This window comes from Neovison vison, chromosome 14 (genome assembly GCF_020171115.1).
Source record: "Neovison vison isolate M4711 chromosome 14, ASM_NN_V1, whole genome shotgun sequence".
NCBI classification, from domain to species: Eukaryota; Metazoa; Chordata; class Mammalia; order Carnivora; family Mustelidae; genus Neogale; species Neogale vison.
This window is the reverse complement of record NC_058104.1, coordinates 39,527,996-39,542,665: the sequence shown is the minus strand read 5'-3', so window position 1 is coordinate 39,542,665 and position 14,670 is coordinate 39,527,996. Positions and strand designations below refer to the sequence as shown.

The 14,670-nt window shown below is 46.8% G+C and overlaps 1 protein-coding gene across 3 annotated transcripts in view; it reads right to left on the bottom strand.

Annotated features, from left to right (window-relative positions):
- LOC122895632 (integrin alpha-L-like) overlaps positions 1 to 9,852 on the bottom strand; it is a 38,379-nt gene extending 28,527 nt beyond the window's left edge. For 2 of the 3 annotated variants that reach the window (XM_044233166.1, XM_044233168.1), the window contains exons 1-7: positions 9,670 to 9,852; positions 8,591 to 8,693; positions 7,684 to 7,778; positions 7,504 to 7,571; positions 6,165 to 6,282; positions 5,909 to 6,039; positions 4,792 to 4,937 (exon numbers count right to left, since the gene is read on the bottom strand). In XM_044233166.1, the coding sequence (XP_044089101.1) occupies positions 4,792 to 4,937; positions 5,909 to 6,039; positions 6,165 to 6,282; positions 7,504 to 7,571; positions 7,684 to 7,778; positions 8,591 to 8,693; positions 9,670 to 9,724 (716 nt within the window). In that variant the 5' untranslated portion in view covers positions 9,725 to 9,852. The remainder of the gene's footprint in view (positions 1 to 4,791; positions 4,938 to 5,908; positions 6,040 to 6,164; positions 6,283 to 7,503; positions 7,572 to 7,683; positions 7,779 to 8,590; positions 8,694 to 9,669) is intronic. The other variant, XM_044233167.1, reaches the window with a different exon arrangement.
- Positions 9,853 to 14,670: the final 4,818 nt, after the last annotated feature.

The window sequence follows — 14,670 nt, the reverse complement described above, 5'->3', positions numbered from 1 at the left end:
GTTCAACCACACAACAACTACCCTTTTATTGGGTAGACATGTTGGGGATCCAGGTGCAATTTCAGTGCAGAAAATGGGCTCCACGGCTGGAGAAAACTGGGGAGTCATGCTTCCAGAACGAGCTCATCTGGCAGCGCCCCGCCATTGATGGCCAGTCTGCCTGTACGTGTCTCCGCTACGGCACGTCTCCAGGGAATGGAAGTCACCTATTTCTTTCAGTTTTCCCCAGATCATGAGCTCCCCCAGGGGAGGAACGGGTCTGATTTGCTCCTGTGTCTCTGGCTCCTGACACAGGGCAGGTGCTCAGCGCATATGACATGAAAGGGAGAAAGGAGTCCTGAACACTGGACAGGCCCGTGCTCCAAAGTGGCACCTGCCCACGCCTCCTTCTGGAGCAAGACAGGGTGGCCAGTTTCTGTTAGGACAGCAGTTCTCTCTGTGCCATCTGATCCTTTCCTACCCACCCCACAGCTCACTAGAGACGGACGATTAATCCAAGAGCAGCCAGTCTACACAGACTATAGCCCTTGACTTAGGACAGGACCTAGCTTGGGAGCAGAAGCTGAAAGTCACACAGCAGGGTTGGGGGGGTGGGGAGTGACAGGTGGAGAAGCTCTGAGGGGGCAGGGCCAAGGCCTCTGTTCCATCTTGGGTGCAGATTGTTTCCCCAGCCTCTGTCCACATAGACATGGCCTCTCATGGCTCCTGTTCATGGATTTCCACCCTGGTTTAAGCCGCATCACCTCTCATCTCTATTTTTAGCCTCTACCTGGCCTTCCTGCTCCACCCCGGCCCCTCCACAGCTTAAGAGCCCTGCAACCAGAGGGATAAGTACATATTTATATTTATAAATTATATTATATTTATATATATTTATATTTATATATATAAATATATTTTATATATATTATATATAAATATATAAATATTTATATATTATATATTATATATATAAATTATATTATAAAATTTATTATATATATATTATATATAATATATATTATATTATAAAAATATATAAAATATAATATTATATTTATTTATATATTTATATATTATATAAATATATATAATTTATAATTATATATATAATATATATTATATATATTTATATATATTTTTATATAATAAAATATATATAATTTATAATTATATAAAAATATATAAAATATAAATTTATATTTATAAATATGTATTTATCCTTCTGGGATAAATTTAAATATATATTTAAATTTAAATATATTTTATTTATTTATTTGAGAGAGAGCATGAACAGGGGGGAGGCAGAGGGAGAAGCAGGCTCCCACTGAGCAGCGAGCCCGAAATAGGGCTCGATCCTAGGATCCCGGGATCATGACCTGAGCGGAAGGCAGATGCTTAACCGACTGAGCCACCCAGGCACCCCAGAGGGATCCTTTTAAAAACATAAATCAGATTATCACCCCTCTGCTCAAAACCTCCAGTGACTTCTCATCTCACTCTGAGGAAAAGCCAAAGTCCTCCCTATGGCCTCAAAGGCCCTACGTGCTCTGGACTCCCATGGTGTCTCCGACCTCATTTCCTACTACTTTTCACCTTCACTTACTTCTCTCCAGTCACACTGGTGTCCTGGTTCTTCTTGGGACATCCCAAGCATTTACTATTCCCTCTGCCTGGAATGGTCTTCCCAGGTACTGGCATAGCTTCTTCCTCACCTCCAACCAGTCTTTGTGCAAATGTAACCTTCCCTCATCTTCCTACTGCCTACTGCTTTCTTTCTCTTTATAAAACTTCCATCTGGGTGGCTCAGTGGGTTAAGCCTCTGCCTTCGGCTCAGGTCGTGATCTCAGGGTCCTGGGATGGAGCCCCGCATAGGGCTCTCTGCTCAGCGGGGAGTCTGCTTCCTCCTTTCTCTCTCTGCCTGCCTCTCTGCCTACTTGTGATCTCTCTCTCTGTCAAATAAATAAATAAATATATAAAATATATATATTAAAAAAAACAAAAACTTCCATCTTCTACTACATTATCTAATTTACACACTGATCCTGTCTATTGCGTTTCTCTCCCCTAATATAATGTTAAACCGTCAAGAGAGTAGAGATTTTTGTTTCATTCCCTGCTATATTCCCAGAACCCAGAACATAGCCAACAACAACCCACAGGCCAAAGTCAGCCCACAGCTTGCTTCTGTGTATGGTCCATGAGCTAAAAATGGTATTTACATTTCTGGGACCCCAGAATCCATGTCTGTGCCATGTGACTTGATGCCTAAGGCAGAGCTGAGTGAACCTGTAGACACCCAGCCTCGGTCAATCAGATTTTCTCTCCTGGAAGCTGGAATTCAGATTGTTTTCCTGGACTGAGGAGCCAAGGCTGTCCTTTTTTTCCCCCCAGTGGACATGGCTTGCCATGTACGCACCAAAGCTGTCTACAAAGAGAAGAATAAAGTGGACATGACAGGTCAAGTGAGCCTCAGAAGAAAAGGGCTGGGAACACTTGTGTAGAGCCTTGAGAAGATTCATCCCATGCATATTTAACTTATGCAAATCCAGCTGTACATGCTTGGCGAAGAAATCAGAATCAGAAAAATAAGTGTCATGGCCCAGGAATTCCTTCCTGCTCTTTGACTCAAGTTTTGTGTATGCCCAGGGGCAGTATGAGAAGGAAAGATACAATTCTCTTGTTTCCCAAATCATTTTCAGGTTCTCTGGCCACTTTAATGTGTAAAGACAGGTATTTCTATTTTTAAAATTGTTGTTATTATTATTACTATTATTATTATTTTAAGTAGGCTCCTTGCCCAGCATGGAGCCCAGAGTGGGGCTTGGAGACCTGAGCTGAGATCAAGAGTCAGACACTTAACCTACAGAGCCACCCAGGTGCCCCATAGGTATTTTTAAAAAATATATAATATGGGCTCCTGGGAGTTGTAGTTTAGTCCACTGGCACTGCTGTGGCTCAATGCTGGCCTCTGTCTGTGGCACGTGCCACCGTGGGGCTCAAGAACAGCCCATGGACGAATCCTATGAAGAGGTGGGGATTAGGGTCATACGGCAGGCGTGGCCATGTTTGGATTTCCAACAGCCACTCTGCGGGACTCTCATGGAATATAGGCCCTGAGTGTAGTATTTCTCAGTGACCGTGATGACAGAAGCCCAATGCAAATATGATCACTCTGAGGCCATGGGATCCTCCAGCTGGGATTTCCAGAATTCCTTTGAAGGGAGAAACTGGAACAAAAGTCCCCAGATTCTAAGACACCACAGGAATATTCACCTGGAGACAGAGGGTCTATGAGTGTCAGGAACATGCAAAATCCTTCAGGGCAAAAAGGCAGTCTAACCTTGCACGAGAGAATCCACACTAGTCCGAAGTCTTTTGAGTGTATCTGTTGGGGAAACAGCTTCGGGGCCGAGGGCAATCTTGTTACATATCAGCAAATACACACAGGAGAGAAGCCAATCAGTGCAAGGAGGGCTAGAAAAACTCTAGTCAATGAGGTAGTCTGGCCATTAGTGAGAGAACCCACACTGGACAGAAACCCTATGAGTAGGCTATTTGTCAGCGAAGCTTCAGAAATCAAACCTTGCTGTTCATACAAGAGTCCATAGTGGTGAAAAGCCCTATAGATATGGCCAGTGTGGGAAAGCCTTCAGTCAGAAAGGAAGGTGAATTGGTCACATCAGAGTCCACACAGGCCTGAAACTCTATGTCTGTACGAAGCATAATGAGAGTTTCCACACCAGGGAGCATCTGTCTCCTGCAAGGCAAAATCCACACAAGAGAGACACCCCAGCTGTGTGTCCCATGGAAAAGCTTCACTCAGAGAGGGAGTGTGGCTGGGCACCAGAGAAGCTACTCAAAAGACTCACCCTTCGATCACTCTCTTCAAAGGAGGTTCTGTTTATGAATGAAAAGTACAAAATCCTCAGATCAAGCAACCTATCCAAGTCTACAGAATGAATGGAGACTCTTTCACAAAGACCATCACTGAGTTGGGCAAACTGATTTTTCTCCTTTCCCCCAAACGAGTATGAAAAGTAAATGTCTTGTTTATAATCATTAACCCCCCCAAAATCAAACAAAATATACAATATGGCCCTTCAGCACAATCCAACTGCATTCATCCCGGCCTCAATTGAAACACAGCTACCTGGTCTACCTCCGGAGGGGAAGACCTTCTAGAGTAGATTTAGGAAACCAGGATATGCTAGCTTCCAATGAGGGACTCGAGTATATTGAATTTTATGAAAAATTCAAGGAATTACTCAAGGAGAATATTCACTAGGAGAGATTTTTTGTTCACCCGATGACTTCCAGAGCTGATCCCCAACTCATATGTGACCCAACCATGGCTGTCATGTTCACGATCACTTTCCAAGTTCTCAGCACTAGATCCTCGTGAGGTTTGGCATTATTCCCTGTCCCAAAGGCTCATGATCTACCCCTGCGTCCTCCCAAGAATTGCCGTTGGGGATTTAGTTAGTATGAAGTAGATTCCTGGACTAGGGGAGCCTGGGAGACTCAGTCAGTTAAGCATCAGGTCATGATCCCTGGGTTCTGGGATTGAGACCCGCAATTAGGCTCCCTGCTCAGCAGGGCTCCTGCTTCTCCCCACCCCCGCTGCCGATGCCCCTGCTCATGCTTTCTCCTTCTTTTAAAAAATGAAAGAACCTGGACTAAAGTTGCTCCACTTGAATTCCTACAGTAGCCTGCCCCTTTCTAAAGCTATCTGTTGAGTTCCTATACCCTGCAACCTGAGGGGGTCAGTGCAACTGACACGTGGGCTGTGTCCCACGAGTGGAGACTCACGCGACATAGTTGATGGCACTAAAGGTGTTGGTCAGTTGGCGCATGTGTTCTACTTTGCGCAGCAGAACATCAGGGTTCTTCGTCTTAACATAATCCAAGAAATTAAATTCTGTTTTGTGGTCCGTGGAAAACTGAACGGCAGCAAACTAGAAAAAGAAGGAAGAAATGAAATGTCGCTTCATATCCCTTCCTATTTGTCTGCTCCCATCTATTTCTTTTTTTTTTTTTTACTTTTTTTAAAGATTTTATTTATTTATTTGACAGAGATCACAAGTAGGCAGAGAGGCAGGCAGAGAGAGAGAGAGGGAAGCACACTGCCTGCTGAGCAGACAGCCTACAGGGGGCTCGATCCCAGGACCTGGAGATCACGACCTGAGCCGAAGGCAGAGGTTTAACCCACTGAACCACCCAGGCGCCGCTCACTTTATTTTTAAGTAATCTCTATCCCCAACATGGGGCTCAAACTCATAACCCCGTTGCCCTTCCAACTGTGCCAGTCAGGGGCCCCTTCTAGTCAATTTCTTATCTGGGACCTGGTAACCCAACCCCACATTCCTGCCTCAGAGCATTTTTTGAAAATGAAGTAATATATACACAAACACAGAACTGAAATTAACTAAACCCCTGACCCCTTATGTAGTACCATCTGCTAAACTCCATTCCTCTGGGGATGGTCCTGCTGGGGACCCCGCTAAGCTGGGCACAGCCGGTTGGGCCCCACATGCCACTCAGCTGAGCCTAGGCCAGTGAGAATCTGTTCTCCAAGAGTTTGAAATTTGCAAAGGGCAGGGTTGGTGGAGAGGATGAGAAAACCCTCCTGAAAATTTAACTTGTGAGCTTAGGAGCTTTCCACAGGCCCATGTGATCCAAAGAAGCTGAGGGAGTCAGTGTGTGGAGAGAGAAGAGGGAAGCAAAAGCCAGAAAGAAACAGAAATGAGAACTAACGAGAATCCCAGACACTTTCTACTTCCTAGTTTCTTGTCTCTTCCAGAAGTCCAGTCCAACTACGCCTTTAGGTTCTGAAGACACCTCATAGTAAATTTTTTCTTTTATGCCTTAAGTTAGCTCAAGCAGGCATCTATTGCCTACGATCAGGAGAACTAATTAATATATTTACCTGGTAGGAAGAGTTGCTGAGTTTCTTCATCACATCCTTCATGAAGTCCACAATTTTCTGAAATTCATCTGTCTGCAAGCTCATTGAGCCATCAAACAGGAACACCAAGTCCACGTTGCCCTTTATACATTCTAGAGAAGCCAGACACAAAGGGACTCGGTGAAGTGTCTCCATGGGTTGGCAGGTCCATGCTGTTTCCATTATACGGGCAGCTACGTGGGAGAGATTTTTACTCACTGAATCCCCAGCTCCTTACCCTGATAACCAGGGCGCCCTTGCAGCACAGGACCCTTCAGATTCTGGTGGAAAATGTAACACAAGCCACTTAGGTAGACATTCTGGTCACACGTCCGAGATAGCCCAGGATCACATGCCTGAAGGAAGCAAATGTTCAAAAAAAGGGGTGGGGTGGGTCTTCTTCCTCTGTGTCTTCTGGGCCCCCTCAGCCAAGAACAAGAACCTTCAGAGTCACCACCCCCTGACCTCACTCCCTACAACCAACAGGTGACCGAGGCAAGGTAATTCTGCCTCCACGTCTTATAGCTGCCTCTCCATCCCTACTACCAAAGCTGTGTGCCAGGGGAGGCTCACTGCCTACAGGATAGAGTAAGCTCCTGAGCTGGGCATTCATACTGTTTACAGTTGGACCCTCTCCTACATTTCCAGGCCTATCCCCTTCCATTCCCAATCACATCTTGTTTTTAAGGCAAATCACCCACTATTTTCAGAATATACAATATTATTTCTTTCATTTATGACGATCTTTCCTGCCAGACTGCAATTTCTCGAAAGTCCGGGCTCATGTTATCTTCATCACTCACTTGTCTGACCCTGAAGGAGCCTAGCACGTTGGCTGGCATGTAAAAGTAGCGAAGTAAACAAGTCTCAGTCAAAGCTAGCTAAATGCTTCACTTAGCCAGCCGCCTTTCTCTCATCCACCTGTGTCAGCAGACACTGCTGGGGTGAACTGTCAAGACCAGTGGGCTTGGGACCAAAGGGGAATTCGATTCTCATCCTGGCTCCACCTCTTTAAAACCATGCGACCTTGGTCAAGCCTCTTAAGCCCTTGGGTCTCGTTTCCTTGTGTGTAAAATGTGTATAAGGATCCCTGATCCTTCCCGAGTGTACTGAAGGTTAAAAAAGAGAACTTTAGGGATTTGTGCATCACTTCCCAATTTCTGGGCATATGATGCAGACTCGTACTTATTTAATGCTTTATTTACTTCAAAATATTTTTTTTATTTAAATCATAGCCTCATCTCAAGAAATCTGATCCAAGACATCATTTATTTGATGTGTCATATATTTTTCCCAACAAACTATTAAATAAAAATATAATTATAAAACGTGAAAAGTCTGTGTACCACCAAAATTCATCTCTGTATGTCAACGGCCACAGTTCATATTTGGAAAAAGAACGACATATGTAAGGTCTCAAAAATAGCTCATACTTGGGTTTCTAATAAACGTGGATTGAATCGGAATCTCTCTGATGCCTGTAATCTTCTATAGGATCTTTACTCAACTTTCCCTTCCTTCTTTTCCATCTGTCTTTCTTAGCATGGAACTGATATCACACTACGCAAGATTCTTACCAAAAGCTTTCCGCTTGTGAAGTCTGTCGCCAAGGTCATTCCCAAGTACTTGGAGGTATAACTGGAACCTGTAGGCAGCGGGAGATGGGTCTGGAGGAGCTTAGGTAATCCAGGTGTGGTGGGCTGAGCCTCATCTTCACTGGGACACCATTCCTCCCAGGCCCCTGACCAGTTACTCACCACTCAGGCTTACTGGTAGGCAGTGGCCAGAGTCTGGATGGCACTGATAGAGGTTTCCTGTGCTGTTCCCCTCACCTGGAGCTCCCACGACAACCCTGATGAGAAATCTCACCGGTGAGATGGAATTGCCCCGTCTTCCCCCACCCACTCCTACCCATTAGGGGTTTCAGACCCACAAATATGTCAGAACATCGCAGCTAGTCCTTTCAGGGAGGCTCCTCAGCCCCTACCTCTTCCCTATCGAACACATCAAACGTCTAGAAAGTTAAGAATCTTTTTCATTCATAGTCTAGAAAAACTGAGGACCAGAGACTGATGTGCCAGAAGGTCAAATTATGAGTTCATTCAATGCGTCATCAATTCAAAAGTCATTTACGGGGGGACGCCCGTTAAGTGGTTAAGCAACTTCAGCTCAGGACACGGTCCGAGGGTCCTGGGTTAAGCCCTGCGTCGGGCTCCCTGCTCACTGGGGAGCCTGCTTCTCCCTCTGCTCCTCCTCTCTGCCAGTGATCTCACTGTCTCTCTCAAATAAATAAATAAAACCTTTCTAAAAAATCATTTATGTCATATTGACTACTTGCTAGGCTGGGGCATGTACTAGGGATGAGGGAGAAAAAGAAAGACCCCAAATCCCCGCCGTCAAGGCGCTCTCTGTCTAGTCAGAGCCCCCATGGGGAAGCTGCAAGTGTGGCGAAGCCTTTTAGGGGCCGCGATGGCTCCCCTGTACCAGCACCCGGGTGGGGAGGTCCTCGCTCTCGCATGGGAGGCCTCGCTGCTGTTCCTGAGAAATCCCACCGTGACTCTTCCATCCAGGAAGACCCTGGGGCCCTCCCGGATCTGGCCCGCCTCGGGTGCCGGGGTCCTGGTGCCCTGCCCTGGCTCTGCGGGGCCTGGGGCCACAGCTCACCCGTCTCCAACCTGCAGGACGCGGTACCCGAAATGCCTCCCGGCGGGTGGGAAGGAGAAGTTTCGCACGTGCCGCACTTCCAGATTGTAGCCGGCGGCCCTGGCTGAGGGAGACCAGGGGGTGCGGTCAGCCACTTCCCGCCGGCCACCCCCCTGCACGTGCCCGTGAAGACCGGGCTCCTGCTCGGGCTCAAGCCACGAGCTCCGGAGGCAGAGCCGGACCTTCCCCCTTGGGCTTCCCCTTTCAGGAACTTGACTCCCGGGGAGAAATCTGGAAGCAGCGACGCCTTTACCACCCAGAGCCTGCTTGACCTCCCAGCAAAGAAGGAAGGATGAGGAGGCGGAGGTCCGTGGGACAGAGGCAGAGGGAAGGGGCCCCTCAGGCCATGGGGTTGCCCCTGGCAGGGTGCAGCTCCCTACACACCCACTTCTCCTTTGGGCCTCAGAGCCGGGACCTTGGCCTCAGGCTTCTGCCACAGAGTCACGGTTTCAGGATCCCCCGTCTCTGTGGCGCTGCTTCTCATCTAAGGCTCCCTGAGTGCCCACGCCGCCGCGCACCGGGCTTCCTTCCATCAGCTCCCGGACTCCCCCATGTCACCCCCGACCTGAAGCAGCCCAAGCATCGTCTACAGGGACCCAACTGTCCCTTTGGGCTCCACTTTCCTTCCAGGCCTCGGGCTTCCTTCCGCAGCATCCTGGATGGCAGAGAAGCCGCCCGGCCATTTGTTCCATCAAACGGACGGAGGCGCAGAAAGGGGAAAGGGCCGCGCCCCCGGCGGGCCCAGACCCCAGCCACGGCTGCAGGTACCCATTAGCCACTTGCCTCCTTTTAAGACTGCGCTCCGCTTCTCTGTTGCCACCTGCGTCTCCCTGCTCCGTCTCCCCCCAGAACGTGCCTCAACTTTGGACTCTGGACTTCCTTGCCTTTCCCTGTTCCCTCCAAGATTCCTGAGCCTCGCGGTCACCTACGGCCCGTCCCAGCCCACGGCGGCTGCTCGTTTACTCCAGTTCCACAAAGCCCTGCTGTGTCTGGCCACACATACATGTCCCTTCCCGTCCCGGCCCCTTCCCCTCGCCTACCAAAGAGAAAAGGGCCACACAGCAGTAGCCTCATGACGGTGACGCAGGAGCTCATCTTTCCAGCGGCTGGAGGGACCGAATCCAACACTCTGGTTTCAGGGAGTCCTGGGGATTTGCTGGCAACCCAGGCAGGGTGAGAGAAGGAAATGATGATGCCCCAGGGCCTCCTACAGTGGGACTTTCTCACACAGGCCACAGGCTGGTGACACTGGGTGGGGGTGAGCCTGCAGGGGTTGTGAAACCACAGGGGTTGAGAGGAAGTATAAGCAGGTTAGAGACACTTCCTGTGCCTGCCTGAGTTTTCACAGCATCCAGGGCAGACAACCAGTAGGTAGACGTCTGCTTGTCCTGCCCAGGAGCGGCTGATCCCTTGTCTTTCACCAACACGCAAACCAAACTCTATAAAGCTCAGCAGAAGACTCGCCGAAGAAGCCGTGGTACAATCATAAATGAATGCCACCAAAAGAAAAACGGGGGGGGGGCGCCTGGGTGGCTCAGTGGGTTAGGCTTCTGCCTTCGGCTTAGGTCATGATCCCGGGGTCCTGGGATCAAGCCCCTCGTCGGACTCTCTGCTCAACAGGGAGCCTGCTTCCTCCTCTCTCTCTCTCTGCCTGCCTCTCTGCCTACTTGTGATCTTTCTCTGTGTGTCAAATAAATAAATAAAATCTTAAAAAAAATGAGAGCGAAAGGAAGAAAAAATATATAAGGTAGGAAAAGGGAAGAATGACCTAGTTTTCTCCTGACATTACAGGATGCCCATAATGCACCGACGGAGAAAAAGAGCAAGTTACAGATGGTGTATTTAGTAACTTACTTCTATTCGAAAAAACAGAAAAAGAATATCCACAGAACAGGAGAAAATATTTGCAAATCCTGTATCTGCTATGGGACTTGTATCTAGAATATACAAAGAACTCTCGTAACTCAACAGTAAAAATATAAATGATCCAGCGTTTCAAATGGGCAAAGAATTTAAATACACATTTCCCCGAGGATGATATATAAGATTTTATTTTATTTATTTTAGAGAGAGCGCGAGCCTGCAAGTTGGGGGAGGGGCTGAGGGACAAGCAGACTCTCCACGGAGTGCGGAGCCTGACACGGGGCTCAGCACAGGGCTCCTCCATCCCAGGGACACGGAGATCATGACCTGAGCCAAAACCAAGAGTCACATGCGTAGCTGACTGAGCCCCCCAGGTGCCCCCGGGTGATGATAGGTCAACAGGATGATAAGGCAAATAGCAACTCACAGAGAAAAGACGTTCAGTATCATCAGTCCTTAGGGAAATGCAAATCAAAACCAAAATAAGATGCCACACGGCTAGAATAAGAAAGAAAGAAAAGAACACAGATCGATGAGGGTCTAGAGAAGTTGGAACCCCTGCACATCGCCAGACGATGTGAAACGGTGTTGCTGCTGTGGGAAACAGTCTGACAGGTTCTCAAAAAAAGTTAAACATAGAGTTACTACCCAACCTAGCAATTCTAAAAGAATGGAAAATGGATGTTCATACAAAAATGTATCCATGAATACTCATAGCAGCTTATTCCTATTAGCCCCAAACTGGAAACAATGCAAATGTCTATCAATCGATGAGCAGATCAAGAAAATGGACTCTATCCACACGACGGATTATTATTCAACCATAAAAAGGAATGAAGCACTGATCCATGCCTTAAAAGGGACAAACCTTGAAAACCTTACACTAAGCACATACTGTGTGATTCCATTTAAGTGAAATGTCCAGAATGGGTAGATCTACAGAGATAAAAAATAGATTAATGGAGGGGCAACTGGGTGGCTCAGTGGGTTAAGCCTCTGCCTTCGGCTCAGGTCATGATCTCAGGGTCCTGGGATCCAGCCCCGCATTGGGCTCTCTGCTCAATGAGAAGCCTCCTTCCCCCTCTCTCTCTGCCTGCCTCTCTGCCTACTTGTGATCTCTGTCTGTCAACTAAATAAATAAAATCTTAAAAAAAATAGATTAATGGTTGCCAGGATGGGTGGGGGGCGTGGGGAATAAGGAGTGACCGCTGATAGGAGGGACTTGTATCTAGAATATACAAAGAACTCTCCTAACTCAATAGGTATAAGGTTCCTTTTTGGGGTGGTGAAATGTTCTGTAATTAGTGGTGATGATTGTGCAACTTTATGAATATATTAAAAACCACTGAATGGGGCACCTGGCTGGCTCAGTCGGAAGAGCATTGACTCTTGATCTTGGGGTTGTGATTTTGAGCTCCATGTGGGGGTAGAGATTACTTGAAATTTAAAAAAAAAATCGTTAAAATCCACTGACTTGTACACTTATTTTTAAATGGCAAAGTTTGGGGCACCTGGGTGGCTCAGTCAGTTGAGTGGCTGCCTTCAGCTCAGGTCATGATCTCAGGGTCCTGGGATTGAACCCCACATCAGGCTCTCCACTCAGTGGTGAGTCCGCTTCTTCCTCTGCCTCTGTGATCTCTCTTGCTTTCGCTCTCTCTAATAAATAAATAAAATCTTTAAAATGGCAAAGTTTATGGTATGTGAATTCTATCTTAAGGGGTGCCTGGGTGGCTCAGTGGGTTAAAGCCTCTGCCTCCGACCCAGGTCATGATCTCAGGGTCCTGGGATCGAGCCCCGCATCAGGCTCTCTGCTCAGCGGGAAGCCTGCTTCTCCCGCTCTCTCTGCCTGCCTCTCTGCCTACTTGTGATCTCTGTCTGTCAAATAAATAAATAAAATCTTAAAAAAAAGAGAGAGAGAGAGAGAGAGAGAAAGAAAATCAAAAAGGAAGTGGCTCAGTCCCTTAGGCATCCGAAGCTTGGTCAGGGCTCGGGTCTTGATCTCAAGGTTGTGAGTTCAAGCCCCACAATGGCCTCCACACTGGGTGTGGAACCTACTTAAAAAAACGAAAGAAGGGGCGCCTGGGTGGCTCAGTTGGTTGAGCCGCTGCCTTCGGCTCGGGTCATGATCCCGGCGTCCTGGGATCGAGTCCCACATCAGGCTCCTTGCTCAGCCAGAGCCTGCTTCTCCGTCTGCCACTCTGTCTGCCTGTGCTCACTCTGACAAATAAATAAATAAATAATCTTAAAAAAAAAAAACAAAAAAACGAAAGAAAAGAAAAATAGGAGTTGAAACTGTGTGTGTGTGTGTGTGTGTGTAAAATCCAAAAGGACACACAACCAAACTCCGAACAGTGGCTATTTCTAAAAGAATAAGGTTTTCATGTTTCTGTATTGTCTGAATTTTTTTTTAACAATGAGGATGTATAACTTATGTAATTTTAGAAAATAAAAATAATTAAAAACACAACAGAATAGAGGAACTTGTATTTGTTTCTGGGAAAGTGGGAAGGCCCTTCAGATTCTCCCCGTGTTGTGAGGAAGTCCTGTTTTGCTCGCAAGGCCCCTTGCAGTGTCGCGGCCTGTGGGCTGTTTTTGCAGACACATTATCTCTCATCTGCTGGTAGGTGGCTGCAATGTGAGAAGTTGCCTCCTGATACTTAGATAATATCAGGTAGTCTTTTTCAAATTCAGCTAAAATCAGATAATTCAGGCTGGCTCCTTTGATCCTCTGTCTGACAGTTACAGTTTGTATTTAATTAAATTCTTTTGTGTCCTTCTGAAACTACAAAAAAAGAATACACATTTAAAAATTCAGACACAGGGGCACCTGGGTGGTTCAGTGGGTTAAAGCCTCTGCCTTACGCTCAGGTCATGATCTCAGGGTCCTGGGATTGAGCCCCACATCAGGCTCTCTGCTCAGCGGGGAGTCTGCTTCCTCCTCTCTCTCTCTCTGCCTGCCTCTCTGCCTGCTTGTGATCTCTGTCAAATAAATAAATGAAATCTTTAAAAAAAATAATTCAGACACCACAGGAGTGTGTAAAGTAAAAGGATGAACACTCTCTTTTAATATCCACCACCCCCCCCCGCACACACACATACCCTAAATCTCAAAAATAACCATTGGCAACAATTTGGAGCTGTACCTTCTTCATGACAGAAAAAAAAATTGTTAGTTCTAGTAATCAACCATACAGGTTGAACCTGTTTGGAAAAACTGTTAATTATCTCGCCACGGAACATCTAACTAGAATTAATAGTCAAATTGGCCCCTTCCAGAGTGAAGGTTTTCCTTTGGACTGTCTTCAAAATTTAAATTCTTTTTTTTTTAAGATTTTATTTATTTATTTGACAGAGATCACAAGCAGGCAGAGAGGCAGGCAGAGAGAGAGGAGGAAGCAGGCTCCCTGCTGAGCAGAGAGCCCGAAGCTGGGTTCGATCCCAGGACCCCGGGATCATGACCTGAGCCAAAGGCTGAGGCTTTAACCCACTGAGCCACCCAGGCGCCCCTTAAATTCTTTTTTTAAAAAGATTTTTATTTATTTATTTATTGGACAGAGAGAGAGAGATTACAAGTAGGCAGAGAGGCAGGCGGGGAGGGGGGAAGCAGGCTCCCCACTGAGCAGAGCCCAAAGCAGGACTCGATTCCAGGACCCCGAGATCATGACCTGAGCCAAAGGCAGAGGCTTAACCCACTGAGCCACCCAGGCATCCCAAAATTTAAATTCTTAAATTAGGGTGTAAGTGTATAGAAACTTCAGATGTATCAGTCATAACACCTGGAATAGAAGGAATTTGGGGGGGGGTGCCTGGGTGGTTCAGTGGGTTAAAGCCTCTGCCTTCAGCTCAGGTTGTGATCTCAGGGTCCTGGGATAGAGGCCCACATCAGGCTCTCTGGGAGCCTGCTTCCCCCTCTGTCTCTGCCTGCCTCTCTGCCTACTTGTGATCTCTGTCAAATAAATAAAAAGAAATCTTTTAAAAATATAAAAAATATTTTTTAAAAAAAGAAGGAATTCAGGAAATGATCTCAAGGTCATCACTGCTTGGGTTGTAGCTTAGCTTATGCTTAGGCAAACATGCTCATTTACATATTTATCAGATACTGGTTTTCAGTTTAAAAGGACAGAAGAATGTTTTTTTTCCCCTTCTGCTTGAGGACTGTAAGGTTGAGGAAGCTATAA